The sequence below is a fragment of the Melopsittacus undulatus genome, chromosome Z, assembly GCF_012275295.1.
Source record: "Melopsittacus undulatus isolate bMelUnd1 chromosome Z, bMelUnd1.mat.Z, whole genome shotgun sequence".
Lineage (NCBI taxonomy): Eukaryota > Metazoa > Chordata > Aves > Psittaciformes > Psittaculidae > Melopsittacus > Melopsittacus undulatus.
In genome coordinates, this window is record NC_047557.1 from 24360390 (window position 1) to 24377910 (window position 17521).

Below are 17521 nucleotides of genomic sequence, written 5' to 3' on the forward strand. Positions count from 1 at the left end.
TATTTAGGTTGTGAGAAATGGGAAACTGAAGAAGCTTCTATTTTCTCCCTTGTGAGGCCGTCTGCCTTGCTGCTGCTCCTTGGAATGATTTATGCTTGGCTTTGTTTGGAGGTTTCCTTTGACATTCAATCTATCATCTTCACTCTTCCTATAGCTTATTACTTTTGTAAGTTAAAATGTTCAGACAGCATGGGTCTGTAAAAGCATGTGAAGGTGTGAATTCAAATAACGTTTGAAAAAGTCTGCCTGTACTTTGAGAAGATCAGACAGTTGGGTAAATCCTGTTGCTGTTTCCAGCCTCTTCCTGGTAGTAGAGATCTTATGAAAGGACAAACTACCTTTTGTTAAAGCAACACCTGTTAACGTTCCATTGTGGGTTTTGCTGTGTTTTGTAATGCCTTAACATCCATTGGTGAAACTTGGGTCTTCTTCCATTTTTATGTTGTTTGTCATCAAGCCAATCTTACTGATATCCCCTTCTTATGCTCATTATGGTTTCAATGCACCACTGGTGGCAACTAGATCACTTAAGCAAGAAAATACCATGAAAATACTGAAAGTGGTCCCAGGAGTCATGAGGAGCTGTGCTGTGTGTTCCCCCCTCGGGTATTCCACTGCTGTTGGCATTGCCTAGGAGCAGTTATACCTGAGATTTATAAACTCAGGAAATCGTGGTGAGTTAGCGAAGTATTTGATGAACCCTAGATGAGGCAAGTGCCCAGCAAGGTGGTGCAGGAGCTGAGGCTATTCGACTTAGAAGCAGCAGCACATGCTCTCTGCAGGCATGGCACTATTGACGCACTGAGCCAAAACGTGGTCTGGAGAGCGTACGGTGCTCTTTCTCTGCAATCCTGCTAGCACAGGCGTGCTGGAGTCTGGTGGGGCAATGCTGGAATGGCGTCTGGGTTTCCTCCCTGTTTGGCCGGTAACGCTGTCCGGTTTGAGGTGTGTGTGAGGCAGGGCGATGCCCCGTGTGCTCAAACAGGGAGGCCTGCCCGCTCCTCCGCCGGCTGAGGACCCGACTGCTGCCGCATTCCAGAGCGCGCCCTCGCCCGCGGCGCGCCCCCGCCGCAGGCCACACCACCGGGCGCGGGCGGCGCGGGGCGCGGCAGAGGGAGCGCGCAGCGTTGCCGTGGAGATGGCGCCGCAGGGGGCGGGGGCGGGAGGAGGCGGTGCACGGAGGCGTCCGCTCAGCGCCTGGCTCGAGCACCCCCTCCGCCGCCTTTCCCTATTATAGAAGAGCTTCCGGTAGCGTGGAACACTCTGACATCATCCTCCGCACCCCGGTGACGTCAGTGCCGGGAGAGGTGCGTGACGTGAGTGCGTAGGGAGGCGCGGTGACGTATACTATTTAAAGCTCCCCGGGAGGAGGATGGAGGCAGAACGGGCAGGTGTCGTCGGGAGAGGGGGCTAGCCAGCTGTGTGGGGCCGCAGCGCTCTGTAGGGCAGGGCGCGGACGTGCGGCTCGGCCCGGCCCTGCTTTGCTCTGCTCTTCCCTTCACCAAGGAGAAGAGGGACAGAGGCGCGGGTTGCGTCTGCCTACCGCGAGAGGACGGGCGGGCGGTGGCGGAGGTGTGAGGCAGGGCGGGGAAGGTGAGCAGGCAGCGGCCGCGGCTCAGAGGAGCCGGAGCAACCACGCACCGCCTGACGCGGCGCTCGTTTCTTCCCTTACTCCGTCCGCACGGCGGGGCTGAGTCCGCGGCCCCGCCGCAGAGCAGCGCGGGCTCGGCGGCGACAGCCCCTCCCGCTAGTAGACCCCGACCCGCCGCGCCCCAGGACGATGCCCGCCCGCTCGCTGCAGAAGAAGGCGTGACGGCGAGGCGCGGAGCCGCCGCCGCGGGAAGGAGGAGCGGCGCCCAGCACCTCCGCAACCGGGGGTGGGCGGGCAAGCGAATTGGGGGAGCGCGGCGGCCGCAGACCGCCACCCGCCGCCTCACGCCGGGAGTCCCATGCCGGTGCCGCGGTTCGCTGTGCTGTCTCGGGAAAATGCACCGGTGCCCGCCGCGCTGCCGGTAGGGCTGCTAGGGGGAGCGGCGGCTTGGAGTCCTGCGCGCACCGCTTGCCCTATCCCGCTCTGCCTCTGAGCCGTATAGAGCCCTCGGCGGTCGCTCTCGTCCCGGCCAGAAGCGCCGCAGCTGCCGCCAGCCCCTCGCCGAGAAGGCGAGCTCCTCCGCGTCCGCCCGCAGGAGGAAACCCGTCTGCCCCCGGAGCCATCGCCACCAGTCGCCCGGGGGCCGGAGCCGCTGCCTGCGGGTGCCCGGCGGGGCCGACAGCCATGGGAGCCCGGCCCGCGGGGGGCGCTCCCTAGGGCGCGGGCAGCCCCGCTCGGCCCGGCAGCTGCCAGCCGGCGGCGCGGCCCCCCGGGCCTGCACGGGGCGGTTCGCCTAGCACAGCGGCCCGCCGCCACGGGGCTGCGGAGCTGCCGGCGCGGCCAGGAGCGCCCCGGGGACGCGGCACCGCCGGCGCTCGGCGCCGCCTGCCGCCATGGGGTAAGGATCTTGCTGGGGGTTGCTGGGCTGGTGCCGGGGAGGGGGATGGATGTGGCCGCTGTTGAGGCGGCGGGCGCTGCTGAGGGCGCACGGAGACGAGACGTGTTAGAGGCGGGGAACGCAAGGAACAGGAATCGTGCCGCGGCCGATGCTGTGCATCATACCGGTGGCAGAGGTGCGGTGTGCTCCGTGAGGGCGCAGCGCGGTCTGCAGAGGGTTGCCTCTGCCGTAGCACAGCGGATCGTGGGAAGATGTTGGCTTCCAGATCCCGGCCCTGAGGAGATTTCTCGGGGATAGGTACTGGACAGTCAGAGCTGAAAACGACTGCTTTAAGCTCAGCGTGACAGGGTGAAACTTAAGAGCCAGCGAATGCTCGGTTTAACTCCCCCGGAGTTTTCAGAGACTGTAAAGCAACGTGTGAATTTCGCAGTGAGGGAATGCGCTCTACAGCAGGTCCCCTAGTAAACTGGGACGTCCTCTTGAGGTTTTAAGGAGATGAGAAGGAATAAAATCTTTAAAAAGGAATACAATCGCATCTAAATTAATAGATTTAAAAAATGATATAGATATCCGTGAAAACTTTAAAAACTTTTATCCTTATTAATTTGTATAGTGAGATGAAAAAGCCCTCCCTACTACCGGGCTTGTCTGATAGTGGGATTGAAACTCCTCCATGTTCAAAAGCAACAGAAACCTGCTGTGATTTGGCTAACTGCAAGGTGGATACAGACTTTTAATGAGCTAACAAAATGCTCTTTTTCTGGGGCTTTATGGCATAGTCCAGAGTATAAAAGTTAAAAGAAATTTGGGAATTCGAATGTGAAATTAGTATATTTATAAGGAATTGAGAATTGTAGCTTTCCTCAGGCTGTTAAGGCCTGGAATTATCACATTTATCACGTTAGCACATGGAATTATCCAATTTATTAACTTATCTGTGTGTGGGGTGATAGCAGCTGCATCCTTTGCTCTGTCCTAGACGCTGGTATTCAGCCTACAAGATGTAGGAAGGAACAGCTTCTTAAGCTAGCTTGTATTTTCCTGTTGCCTTCCCTTCTGTTAAAAAAGCCCTAAGAAAACAACAAAAAAACCCCAAACCAGACAAGCCAAATAAACCTAAACTTGCAGCTATCTACATATGCAAGAAAGTGATAATGTGTTTCAAAAACCTGCCAAAAGGCTAAATGGTATTAAAATATTTTGGGGATATATTCTTAAAACTGGTAAGTAGATATGGAATTTTGCACGTCTTAAAATTCAAATAATAGAAAAATCTCTTATTTATATAAAATCACTACTGTGTTTGTAGATATGTCAGTTAAGTGTCATATTACAAATATATTACAAATACAGAGAGAACTGATTAAGAGGAGTAAAGCAAAAACCTGACAGGGGTGGAGGAAGAAGAAAAAAATACTCCCCATTTCATCATCTCCGTTATTATTGGTATTTTAGAGCCATAGCTTCTTAATGAATAGTACAAATCAGTATCTGTAGAGGGAATTCAAATAATCCTAAATACCAGAGTTGTTGATGTGTTGACTTGGGTAGTATCTAGGCACATTGAGGTCAGGAGGACAAAACTCACTGGTGAAGACTTTTAGAGGCTCTTAGTGCACATTGCAGTATAGAGTTCCTTTGCAGATTGTCTTCTGACAAGGTGGACAAAACCTTAGAAATGTAAGTATGTGAGTGAGCACATACAAGCCTGGGCCAGCACCAGCTCTGTGGATCTGCCATTAAACTTCAGGTATTTGCTCATGCTCAGAGCACAGCTCCTGACACAATAGATATTTTGTATAAACATCTAAATGCAGTTGCCCATGGATTTTGGAGTATTTGTAGACCAAGGTTTACAGGACTCTTAACACTGTCACTGTGAAAATAATCTGCAGATAACTCTACTGAATTCTTAGAATTGAGTGCTCTAGAAGCAAGTTACAAAATGGTTGATAGTCTGTGTACCTGGCCACACAATGGTCTGTGTACTGTATTCAGTGTTTGGTACTGTTGGCCTGTGTAAGATTGTATAGCCAGCTTGTAGTACCTGCTTGATGGAGCGTTTACCTATTCTAATGGTCAGAAAACTTGGCATGGGGGAGAGGAACTGGCTTGCCAAACCAGCAGTGGCTTTCTTAGTGTCATTTGTTATAGTGAAGAATTCAGAGTTCTGCCAGTGTAGTTCAGCCTACTCGGCACATCAGATATCAACAGGCAGGCCAGTTAATTATGTAGTGTGTATGTGCTGCATACCAAGATGTGATGACAGGTCTCAAGGCCAGTGCTGCTGTTAAATACTTGTTTTGAGAAACTTAAAACTAGAAGGTGGTATTATAGGCAACAGCAGCTCAGGAGGCTCTCCTCTTGGTGCTGCGTTCTTAATGTCTGTGGGTGTCTCCTACCTCATAGGAGGAGGTAGATGAATCAAGCCTTTAGGATTGTATAGATCAGACACATAGGATGTCCACTCTTTTTTCTCTAGCTGCCAGTCTTATCTCTTGTAGTTTCTCATCCCTGTTGCATAGAGACAAGTTGTTATCAATAGTCACTGTTGAGTAGTACAACCATTTATTTGTGCAGACCTATCTATGTGGCTGATCACATGAAATATGGTGTACTTTAACAGGAACATACAGATTTTTATGTGCCTGTTGAAGATGACCTCAGTATGTTCTGCCCTGCTTTATAACAACTATCTTGTACTCCCAGTATTTAGAAATACAGAATTTGTCAGAACTTCAGAGTCTTCTTTAAGCAGAGGTTTGATTACATTAAAAATTCTCAAGAAATGCATCTTAAGTAAATCTAATCAAGATGTATACTGGTAATCTAGATTGCTGTGTTCATTGACCAGATAAATCCCATGCTAAAGCTGCAAACTGTCTCTGTATTTTTACTTGTCATTGGTACTGCTTTTACTTTTAGCTGGGGCAGGGGAGTTAGAGGTTTGCAGCTGTGGACTGCTTAGGCTGAAATGAATACACTTCACGCTACCTGCACAGCCATGAATCCTGGCAGGGGTGAGAAACTGGTGCCCTGTTAAACTTAATCTCTTGGATTAATTCCTGGTTTATTAGTGGGTTGTCTCTCTATAAGTACTTTCCCTTATGACCTTCTGGGCTGTGGACAAGTATCCAAATTTGTCTTACTAGATTTTCCCTTCACTCTTCCTGAATGACGATGACTTACAGGGTAAAAGCTGCTGTAAGATATGCTTGTCTCTGTCATGTCATGTTAATCAAGGTGTCTCTGTAAAGACTTCAGCTTCCCTTCAGTTTTGTTGGACTATATTTAGTATGTTATCTTCATAAAGGTGGTTATGATATGTGTCAGTTTTAGATGGTGGAATTAGAATACTAAGTTCTTAAGCTGGCTGGAGAATATTGTGGAAGATGAGTATTTTAGGGTGTTCTTATTAGCATTGTAATTGCTTAGAAATAAGTATTTAATTTTCATTTCTGGCAGTTGGGAAAATATCTTTTCCTGATTGACCCATTCCTAGGCGTTACCCTTTTTGAAGGATGGGGAGCTAGTCACTAGCATTTAGTTAAAGCATTCAGCATACAGGGTCCCATTTTGAAGAGAGGGTATTATAGTTATAGGGGAATTGACAAATCATGTTAATTCTAAACTGTAGGATGTAATGTCTTCTTACAAAGCTCTTTTGAAGCTTTAAAATCTAAAAATATGAAGTTTATACTGTTTGAACATATGGGATAGAGAGATACTGCTGTGGAAATTGGTTTTGGTTTGCTGCCTGTTGACTTGCATTTTTAGGTGTTTCCAAACTCTGCTCTTCTCCTCAAACTTTTCAGTTTTCTTTCTCTAGCTGGATAGCCAGAGATAAACACTATTAAGTTGTTAGGAGCCGTAGGCATTGTTGATCACTGAATTTGACCTGACTTAGGTTCTTTAACCTGTCTTTCTCCTTCCCACAAGGCTTAATGATAGCTTTCTCTTTGTCTTAGCAACAGTCCCTCAGCTCCTCTGACACAGAAATATTGCAGATAATAGAGCAGAAGGTGTAGCTTCTTGGCAGTAGTTCAGTGTTACTGCAATTCCTGGCCATCTTGCTGTCTCAGGGGTAAAATGAGATGCTTATTGTGTGAAAGCAGTGGCAGCAGAGTAGTTCATGCTGTCTGCTGTAACAGTGTGGAGAGTGTAACAAAACCAGATCAACATCAGTTACTATAGATAACACTATAATTATCTGGAAAAAAATAGTAAGGTATAAATACGTAGACAGATGGACTGTATGTAAATCAGCTTGAAATAGTTAGTGAACTACCTTGTTAAGCAGCAATGTGTGGAGACCTCTACATGCTTAAATTATCTTCTGTCACAGTAATTTTATGACTGTGAAATAAGCACGAAAAATCAAAACCAGCTCTTCTGGCCTGGCAGCACATAAACGAGTGTCCCAGACCCACAGGGGATGATTTCCATGCTGATCTAGTGGAGGTATTTGTAATGGCTTAAGGTTGCGATTGATCTTTCAGTATTTCAATGCATTTTATAGGCTATATAGACCAGCACTTTTAGCGAAATCGTAGTTCTGCTGAAAAGAAACGTTTAAGACCTTCACACTCATCATATTAGAGATTACTGTTATTCTCAGTGTCTCAAGACAAACGTCAGATGAATGCTTTGTGTGTGTGTTCTTGTAATTTCTCTCTCCCAAACAGTGCTTGTCCTACCACAATTCCTGTTATTTTGCAGGACTCATAACCAGTTGTCAAGCCAATACTTGAAGAAATACACAGTCTCGAAGCCACAGAGATTGCAGTAGAATGAAATCCTGTAACAGGCCAACACTTGTAATCAGGGGAGGCAATGACATCTAACCAACATTAGAGTGTTTCTGCCTGCTAGTTAGTAAGTGCACTAAGTAGAAATCAGATATCATTTTAATGATAATTTTATTGGAAAGCATCTAGTCTTGATTAATTATTCAATTCATGATTGTCTCCTAAGACTGCAATTTTATTTAAAGCTGAACATTCTTTACATCACAGCTTTCTAAATCTGTGGCCATGTGTTAGTCTACTACAAAAAGAAGAGCGTTATCTCATGATGAAAGACTAATTTACTAGTAGTGTCTCATTAGTATAGGTGCCCAGGACATCATTTTAGCTAAGCCTATGCTTTTCCAGTGTATTCCAGATCAGAGACCATCTAGACAATACAAACATTTCATAGAGATTAAAAGTTGGTTCTACTTTTCTAGGTATCTTTAATTTTTAAGCTCTTGAGGCCTTAAGTAGTTATCAAGAGCTGATGGTTTTTCTAATCCGGAAGTTACAGTTTAAGAGGCACTTAGCAAGGGATTTAGTGTCGTATAGAGATACCCAGTGAGGCTGAGACAGGATTTGGAATGGAACTCATGTTAGTAAACGTATATATATATGCACAGAAAAATTAAGTGTGCTTGTGTCTTAACAGCATGCTCTTTATATCTGGGACAGTCCTGCACTAAAGAAAATCTCAGTCCTCCCCACGTGTGTGGTTATAGTCTTAGTAACAGAGAACTGTAACAATGGACAAATGGACAGAGTATTCTGTATTGTTTTAAAACTCCAAAACTGGAGTACTTAGTACTTTCCCCCCCCCCCCCCCCCCCCCCCCAAGATAGTATGGTATTTCTAAATCCATATTTAAAAGCCCTGCTTAAGTGAAAGCCTTCTGTAAAAAAAAAATAAATAAATGTGCAAGAGTATGCTTTCTGGTTCAGGGTTTTGTGCTGTTCTCTCTGTGAGGCTCTTCAGATGTATTCCATCTTAAAAGTAAGATGCAGTGGGTATGGAAGCAGTGTGCTATGAAAAATCTGTTTTTAGATCTAATTTTGGTAACAGGTTTCTTTTCCCCATTCTGTTGCAAGTATTTTTGTTTTTTTCCAAGGCTGGGCTGTGTGAGAGCCCCCAGTACTAGTACTGTGTTCAGGACAAGAAGGCTAGAGGGGAGAGGAGGCTAGTGGGAGCTGTGGTGTTACTCCACCTAGGCCTTGCACTATGCAGTGCTGGGCTCTGTTCTATCTACAGAGAGCCCTGATAGTGCTATTAATGTCATCTGCTCTGTTCTGCAAAGTAATGGAACTGTGTTTGAATAGTGTATTGATTTTCTGGAACGGCATCACAAATATGCTTCTGGCAACACTGCATTCTGACACGCTTCTCTGGTGGCAAGTAGTGTGGATGCCAGTCATTGTTAAAAAAATTTGTCCAGGGAGACACTGTTTAAACATGTAATAGATGATGCTAGATTGCCAGATATGAGCATATATTGACATTTACAGTATCTAATAATGATTTTTGCGTTTTGTTGTTTTTTTTTTTTTTTCGTTTTGACTCATGGCTTTTACCTGAATCAAGAGGGAAGAACTTGAAATGCATAGTTCCTCTCAGGGTTTTCTTTTTCTTCTTCTTCTTCCTCCATACACATACAACTGATTCACAGGCAGTGGTTAGTCAATCTCTGTGGTTGTCAACCTTTGTCAACATTTACATCATGTTTTCACTGAGCTTGCCACCAAAAAGTGGGAACAACAGAAGATGGGGGTGCTTTCGCCTGTTGTCTGCTGCAGTAAAAGCATTTCTGCAGTGAGCCACATCAGTACTGTAACATGGCTGACTGCATGGCTACAAATACAGGGTTGGTAGTAGGGAAATATCATTACAAGTAGGATAGACATCTCTTTTGCTACAGCAGTGTCTGATGTTCTGGAGGGAAGTGTTGAAAAAGATCCAGACACAGAGTTATTGCTGTGTGAATTTGCTCCTCAGTTTTGAAGCTCATCAGAAAAGGTTTTTTTGAGACTATCCACTAGGTTGAGTCTTAGCTTGTTGAAGAAATGTCATTTTATTCCCGTTTCTGTAGTGTCTTTCATAGTAAGAAACATAATAGGTAATGTCAGAGGTTAGAATTTGGCTTTTTTTCAAATGCTTTTAAATGCCTTATTTTGTAAAGAGTATGCTATAACCTTGAATCCATAGTTAATCTTGGAGCTATTCTTGTAGCAGGCATATAATGAGATCTTCCTTGAGTTTTGAAAACTGAAGAATGAGCTTTAAATGGTCAACCCTTTGCAGTGAAGTGTTGGTGGAATAAATGATCCTTGATGTATATTCTCATAATTTCTACTTCTTGTGCCTGCTTATTTCCAACAGCCTGCTAGCCCCAGCTTGCAATAAATGTAAAAGAATGTTATTGTGTGATACTGGAGAAACCAGAGTTTTCTCCAGCATAAGCCTTACTGTGGAGTATGCAGCAATGTCAGGGCTTCTTAGAGTATGAATTGTTTTCCATCCCAACAAAATAACCATATGGAATAATATATGCTGTGTAGCTCTCGTCTCAAAACATTACATGCAGTAACTGAGGTCCTAAACAGCTATTTGGCCAGTTGACTTTTGAAACTGAAAACTTGTACTTTTGCACTGGGAATATTCTTCACTGACTTGTGTGTGACTAAAAGCCTGCAATTAGACAGGAACCATTTCACACAGATTAACTTGCTTTCAGCTTCTGAATATTGATTTCCAAGTGCCTTTTCAACATCCACATATACATATGTGTATATACAGATAAACCTATATACACATACATGTATACATGTCCCTCCCATGCCAGTTCTTGTTCTTTTACAAAATGTAGGATTTCCTGTGTCCTTTAGCAAGGCTACAGCCCAGTCATCCTGAGCTCTCCGCGTCTGGACATCCGTAGGAACTGGATTCCTACCAGGAGATGACTGGCAGTGCTTAGGAATAGGAGGTATCCTGCTGATTTGAGTCCTAGGTAGGCTTGGGTCTTCAGAAGCACTGCACAGTTAGTGGCAACATGCCTGGCTATGCACAGTAGTAAGACTCCCAGGATCTTTGGGAAGTTTTCTGGAAAAAGGTGCTGAAACACATGGTTAAGTAATGATCCATTTTGATGGGATTTCTCTGAAATATGGGCACTAAACTCTGGATTCCCTAATTTAGTTCACATCTGAATGTAAATGCTGCCTGTTCTATTACAAGAAATCTTGACAGGCCACTCAAGATCTGAGATAATTTTTAATTATAATTATGTATTTGGTGTCCTTAAATGTGAGATACGTAAAAAAAAAAGTAAAAATCCTCCTTTTTTATCCACCTGAGTTACGAGTTTTTAAAATCGGATTAGAACAAAAGCTATGATAATTACTGGGATAGTTCTGTTACTGGGATGGATTTGAAGGGCATTGTAGGGACCTTTTCTATAACATCTGTGACTTTTATAATTATGAGGATTTGAGAGTCAGTATTATTCTGGAGTGAAGTTCTCGGAAAAAGGAAAACAATTTGCTCTTTCCCCAACAGTATTTACAAAGAGCAGTTTTACTTAGCATGAAAATACTTTTGAACAATCCTTCCCTTCTTCTCCTTAGTAATAACCATAAATCCTAGATTTGAAGAATCTTGCTTATCAAATCTTAGATTTGGAGAATTTTACTGCTGTCAAGGATCCACAGCAATCCTCAAATCACCTGCACTAACTCAGCCTTTACATATAGGACCCAAGTCTAGATCTTTAAAGGTTACCTACTATCTTGCTTGACTTTTCTTGCTGCTTCTGCAGCTGGCTATTGTTTTTGTAAAACTCAAAACATTGCTTATTCAGAGGACTTTATTGTCACTTAAAGCCAATGTGTAGGATGTTGCATATGTTTCTGAAACCATTTGGAAAAGAGTAGTTGAACACTGGCGGAAGGATTTTGTCAAGGAAGAATAGTAACTGTCAACACCATGTTCAAGTTTGAAATGGTTTTACAAAATCCAGCCATACAAACAGTTGTGCAACTTTGGGAACTATTTCTGTAGTGGGAACCTGGAACAAACATTTGATTTGATGTTCTATATGGCTTTGAACAAATCCTCGTTAGTATATTTAGGTCCTAAAAAATGCTGGCTTGATGATCTGCAACTTGCATGTAAGAGTGCTTTTCTGAAGTACTTTTCCCTCAGAATATAAATGGAATTTACCCAGTTACTAAGATACAGACTTTTGTCTTCACCCTGTACAAGTCCTCTTAACTTCCTCATTGTAGAGGAGAAATAGTAGGAAAGAGGGATATAATGATGAGTTCAGATATTGGTAGGTGAACTGATTTTTTGACACCAGGTCACTGAATGCTGCCTGGTATGAATACCGTTTTTTTTTGGCAGAGTGCATGACTGTGTGTTGCTGTTAAGAACTTGATGACAAAGCACAGTTTATGATTAGTATCACTGGTTGTGGTCACAAAGTGTGAAATTCCACAAAGTGGAGTTTCATCTTTCATGTTTGGAAAATGCACCTAGTATACTTCCATGAGAAGCTTATATTGAATGAGAAATAACACTAACCATAGTAGCACAGAAGCAGTTAATCTTCTTCATTGACACTTGACAGGCATGGTGATCTGCGTATGTCACCTGATGCCTTAATGAAGGCCATTAGAAAAATGGCAAAAATTCTGGTTTCAGATGCCATTATGCTTACAAACTAATACGCTTATATACTGAATGTTCGGAAAATCAGTGGTCATGATCAAACTTCACATAGAGCCAGTTAAGTAACAATTAAAACTGATGCTTCAGAGTTCAATTGGCAAAGTTTCGTTCTAAATAGTTTTGTCTTGTATGTATGTATTCATCTTCCTGAAGAACTGTTCCTCTTCATTTCCTTGTGAACACTGAGGTTTTTATGCGGTTAAGTATGGTATTAGTACTTCTTACTTGAGGCATTCTGTTTACTAAGCTAAGCAGCTGTATGTCCTGGTATGTATTCTGTTTCTAACAACAAAACCTATTACAATGGGGAATGGTAGGTTCTGCTACATGGACTTGTATTTGATGCTTCAGTTAATCTCTTTTGGAAGTAAACTGGTGCGCACCTAAGTGCACCTCAGTTCGGGAAGACTGTACCATGTCTATGTTTAGCATGCATGAGTGAAATGTTTTTAAGTACAGCTTTATTTAAAACTGGCTTAGCTACTTACAGAATTCTTGCATTGCAAATAAACCTGCTTGTTTCTGTCCACTGTTTATTTCATGGAAGCAGAAACATTAGGGCTTGACTTCTTACATATAATACCTATTCTGATACTTATGCAAAAGAGGGGGTGAGTGAGGTTTTTTTAGTTCTTGGGTCGTGCATAGGTTTTGAATGCATTGAACCCTACCAGTTCATTCCAATACCATGTAAGGAAAATTGTTACTCTTGATAAAAAAGTCATACTGAAAAAATAAATAGCTTTTAACAAGCACTCATTCCAGGTCTTTGATTAGATGCTTTGTAACAGTAGTAGCATGCATTTATTGCTTGAATATTTTATTGAACTATTAAATATAGGCCTCTGATATAGGCAATTCCAATTCCATTGAAATAGGCAAGAAAATACCAGTTTTCTGTCACACAGGCATTTGAGCCAGCACCTCTGCACCAACAGTATGGCATTCATTTTGCTTCTCAATTTGTCAAAATGCTAGCTGGTTTCCTGAGATCTGATTTTTTTTTCCCCTTGTAATTACACTTCCAACAAGTAAAGTCCATCTAGGTAAATCCCTGATAGGTACCTGCTAACTTGGGGTTAGAACTCCAGTCATTGTGGTTACCTTTCTACAGTAAAAGCCGTATTTTGAAGTATGCTTTGCAAAGTGGTTGATAATCTAATTACTGTACTGTAACACATTAATTTGTCTTTATCAGCCTCCACCAGCGCAATCAGAGCAAGTGCATGAGCCATCAGTGAAGAAATGTTTATTTACATTATTTGGATAGCAATATGCAAGGGTAGTACTGATGCAACCATTGTGTTTCCAGCACAGTCATCCTTATGAGATGCTTATCCGTGAGACAGCCTAGACCAGGTATGGCCATTACTCTCCAGCTGTGGGGGCTCATCCCCAAGGCACAGCACTTGGCGCAATACCTTTGTTGACATTTGTTGTGCAGACCTGTGTACCTATTTTCACCTCAGCGTTTGTAGACGGCTGTACAAGGCACCACTGTTTGCTACGTGCACAGTGTGTGGTCATACTGATATGTTTGAAAATGGATTATGGTTTGCATTCTTTTTGTGACTCTCACTGTTAAGGTGGGAAGTTGCCTTACAGTGCAAGGCACGTCATTGGGGGAAACGGGATTTGGAGCTGGCCTAGGAATGCCTATAGGTGATCTGGTGAGCAGAGGGCTGTGAGGAATGATATTTGTGTGTCTCACTTTTGGAGGAGCCTCAGTGTTTTTGGCGTGTGTGGTGTAAACAGGAAAACTGAGATCTGTCATTTGCAGTTACAGCTCAATACAAATGCAACCACTGCTTTCAAAATTCAATAGTGTTTACTAGGCTGCAAGTTATCAGAAGGAGGGACTTGCTGGCATGGTAGTGGCATGCTCAGAGTGAATTAAAGAGACTTTATAATTCCTACAGTGTTCAGTGGGATGATTCAAATTCATTTGCTACTTCTGAATACAGAATTAAGTTGTTTACCTTTCTAGGAGTCTAATTCAGTTCCTCGATACAAATGAAATAATGCAATTCTCATCTTGTGATGTGGACCAGTGATTCTTTTTGAAACTGCTTGCTGTAGCAGTCTGGATGGGATTACAGATTGTTTGAAGATTAGTTGATGGGGATAGTGAAGAAATGCATGTTTCTTCAGCTTGGTTCATTCTGCTTGCTCCATATGTAAGTTCTGATACTGGCTGTTAAATAAGGGGCTTTAATGAAAGGAGTGACTAGTGCCAGGCCTACAAAAATTAAAAGCATTTTTGCATATAAAAGTCATGTTGAAATTACAGATTTGGAAATCTAGAAGAAGGTAGGGTAGACTTGGTTGATGGGGTGAGAAGCGTTAAGGAGGTGTGATCTTTTCTGTATGAAGACCTACAAGGAAACAAATGGAAGTTTGAAGCCAGTAAAGTGATGAAAGACTGGTAAGAAGCATTAGAAGGAGGAGTTGCTAAAGACTCTGGTGCTGAGTGAGGAAACCTTATTTTGCTACAGAAAATCATTTAAAATGAATTCCAAGTGTCTCATAATAAACAAAGATAGGTATTCGTTGTTTGTTGTCAGCAAATTGCTGAGAGATCTTGTCTTTAAAATCACAAAGTTATGACTAGCATTAGTTGAGTGTTGCCTCTCAAAGATAATTGGAAAAATAAAACCTAATAATATAAAACCCCCTAATTTTTAAATAGCATCACTGTTTACTATGTAATTGATGATTATCTCAGTGGAAACACATGATGAATTAATTCTGTGATTTTTGTCTTTCTTCTGTTGCTTTTTTTTTAGGTTCCAGAATTTTCATCTCTCTCTTGTCAAATGCCCCAGCTTTGTCTCTGTTGGCTCATACCTGTGAAATACAGCCATCAAAACAGACATTCTTGTCACAAGCAATGATGAGACTTGATGGAGTGCACAAAATCACATTGAATGTCAAATTAGAAAATACTGCATTTACATGTTTATTGAACTCTGCCATGTTTTAGGGAACTTAAGCTAATGTAGGATTACTACTTATTATTTCAGTGCTCTTCATGACTGCTTGTCTTCGTGCCAGTCCTCTGTTCTTGGTTCCTTCTTTCTGTGTTAGCTGTGCAGTGACACTTATCAACACTGCTGAAGGATTTCATTATAGCAACTAAATTGATCTAACCAAAATTTACAACAGAGGGTGTTAATTTTTGGACAGTCTCATGCTTTCATTTTGGAACAAAGCAAGGAATTTGTCTGTCAATTGTTTGAATGTGTTACTCTGTGTGGCACTTCTACCACTGCTGTCTTATGACCCTTGTATCCCAACAAACAATATGATTAGCATCAAAGAGTCTTCATATTCTTGCAGTGTTTTGTTTTAATTCATCTGTGCCTCAGCAAGAGCACCTAAGTGGCCTCATCCAATTTGGCTTAATTCTCACCTTGTTCACTCAGCATCAATTAGTCTAATTAGTTATTTGTGAATGGCATTAACAGCCCTTCTCACAAACTGAGAATTGTTTTGCAAGGAAACTACTGAAGTTCAGATCTCAAAGAGACCATGAACTAATTTAAGGGTGTCCGTGAGACATGGCCAGGAAAACAGATGGGATGGGAACAGACTTCAGTTCTGGAGTTTGCAGTAGATTGGAAATCATGTTCCACCTGGAGCCTTCCTCCTCATCCTCCTCATCCTCCTCTTCCATGCCTCTGAAAAGGAGAGTACTGCTGGGCCGGCTTGTAAAGCAGAGAATAGGCTCTTGCTTACCAGCAGCATCTCTAGACCCCAGAGCAATTTTGTTCTCTCACCCTCTCTGCTTCTGTATTTGGACAGCTATGCATGTTCTGCTGCTATAGGGGTCTTCTTTGTTTCTTTTCTGTTGGGTGGGTTTTGTTTTTTGCTTGTTTGGGTTTTTTTTCCTTTAAAACTGTAGACCTTGTAATGATACTGAAGCTATAGATAGTGACCTGAGGACTCTGTCTAGAAAATGTCTGTTTAAACTCAAGAATTAACTGATGATGCATATTGTTATGACTGTTATTTAGCACTGTTAAATTGCTGTGCTAAATAACAGTAGAAGTTCAAGCTGAACAGTTAAGCTGCTTTATGTTCTCCCTTAAAATGACTGGCACATCAACTCCATTGGTTGTAGATGTAGGTTGTAAAGAAAAGTTTACCTCTATACAGAGAATATCAAGAAAGTAGAGAAATGAAAATCTGGTTATCAATACCTTTTGATCCTTTCTAAACTTTTTTCCTGACAGGTATGAATGACATTATTTCTTCCTTTACTACATTGTGCTGTGTAGGCTTCATTCCTCCCATTTCTGTTTGTGTTGTGAGTGTGGCAAAGTTGCTTTTCCATGCTGTAGAATTAAAGGAAATTAGTATTTTTAGACCATTGCTTGCCTTTTTCTTATTCCAGCTGCAGCTTAGCTTAGTTTACTGTATGTGAGGGTTGTTGCAGAAATGTTAACATCTAGACTACTTTCAGAAGTGTCTTGTTAGCCTGTCATTCCAGGGTTCTTTGTTCACAGAACAGAACCTGACATTCAGTTGTTTTTCTGTTTACTTCTGGTTAACACTTTCAGTGGCTAGATGGGGAGCATAGCTGTGGATCTTGAACTTAACGTAAAGATAGAAGAACTCCTGTGTGGACTTCCTTCACAAGAATTTTTGAGCAGAGCAAAATCCAGGAATATAATACAACTTGGTATTAATTTTTACTATTATTATTATGCAATATTTTCACTATAGGTAAATATCTAACTGAAAATTCAGCCTAATATAGTTTGACTGCGCTTACGTCATTACAAGCTGATTATTAGTTTTCTCTAATCTTCTAATTTAAAAGCAAATTTAAGGTAAAAGTTCAGAAATACCTTTGTCCACTTACTTGCATGATTTAGAGGGATAATCCCTTCTTTTCCTAGAAGAATTCTGAAGATGCTTATATCCCTGGAATGGCATAATGAACTGAAGTGAAAAGTGTGAAGATAAAGCTGAGTGCTTCTAATACACTTTTTGTTATCTCCTCTGACTCCTAAAGCTCTCACTTGAGTCATGGTTTGAAAATGAGCTTTTGAAGGTTATGTGGAAGGACAAAAAGGGAAAATCTTAGAGAGACCTTTGTGCAGCTATTGGAGGAACCTTTATAGTCAGTGATAAATTCTTGATGTAGGTGTTTCCTTTAACACTTGGGCTGGTTGCCTGCCTGCAGAACTTGAGCAGCATATGATAGCTGAAGGCACTGGGGAACAGACATTTCTTAAAAATCTACGGAGTTATAGAAGTGAAAGAAAACACAGTGTTTTGTCTGTTTTTCTTCCTTTAGTTTTTAATCAGGTTAACATTACCCCTTAGTGCAAGCAGCTTCATTTTCATTGCCATTATGCCAAAAATTCAAGAGTTGTTTTGCTTTTTGTCCCTTGCTCTAGAATATAAGCCTTAATTTTAAGTTGTATCTTTTTTATTCCAAATACAGGAGTTTTCATATTAGCTAGCAAATGTGATTCATTGTGTTCTTTGTTAATCAGAACTTTCAAGGCA

The 17521-nt window shown here is 42.3% G+C and overlaps 1 protein-coding gene across 1 annotated transcript in view; it reads left to right on the forward strand.

The window, feature by feature from the left end:
* Nucleotides 1–2447: 2447 nt before the first annotated feature.
* HOMER1 (homer scaffold protein 1) overlaps nucleotides 2448–17521 on the forward strand; it is an 89420-nt gene continuing 74346 nt past the window's right edge. The window contains exon 1 of the mRNA XM_031051524.2: nucleotides 2448–2489. Within this exon, the coding sequence (XP_030907384.1) occupies nucleotides 2485–2489 (5 nt within the window). The 5' untranslated portion in view covers nucleotides 2448–2484. The remainder of the gene's footprint in view (nucleotides 2490–17521) is intronic.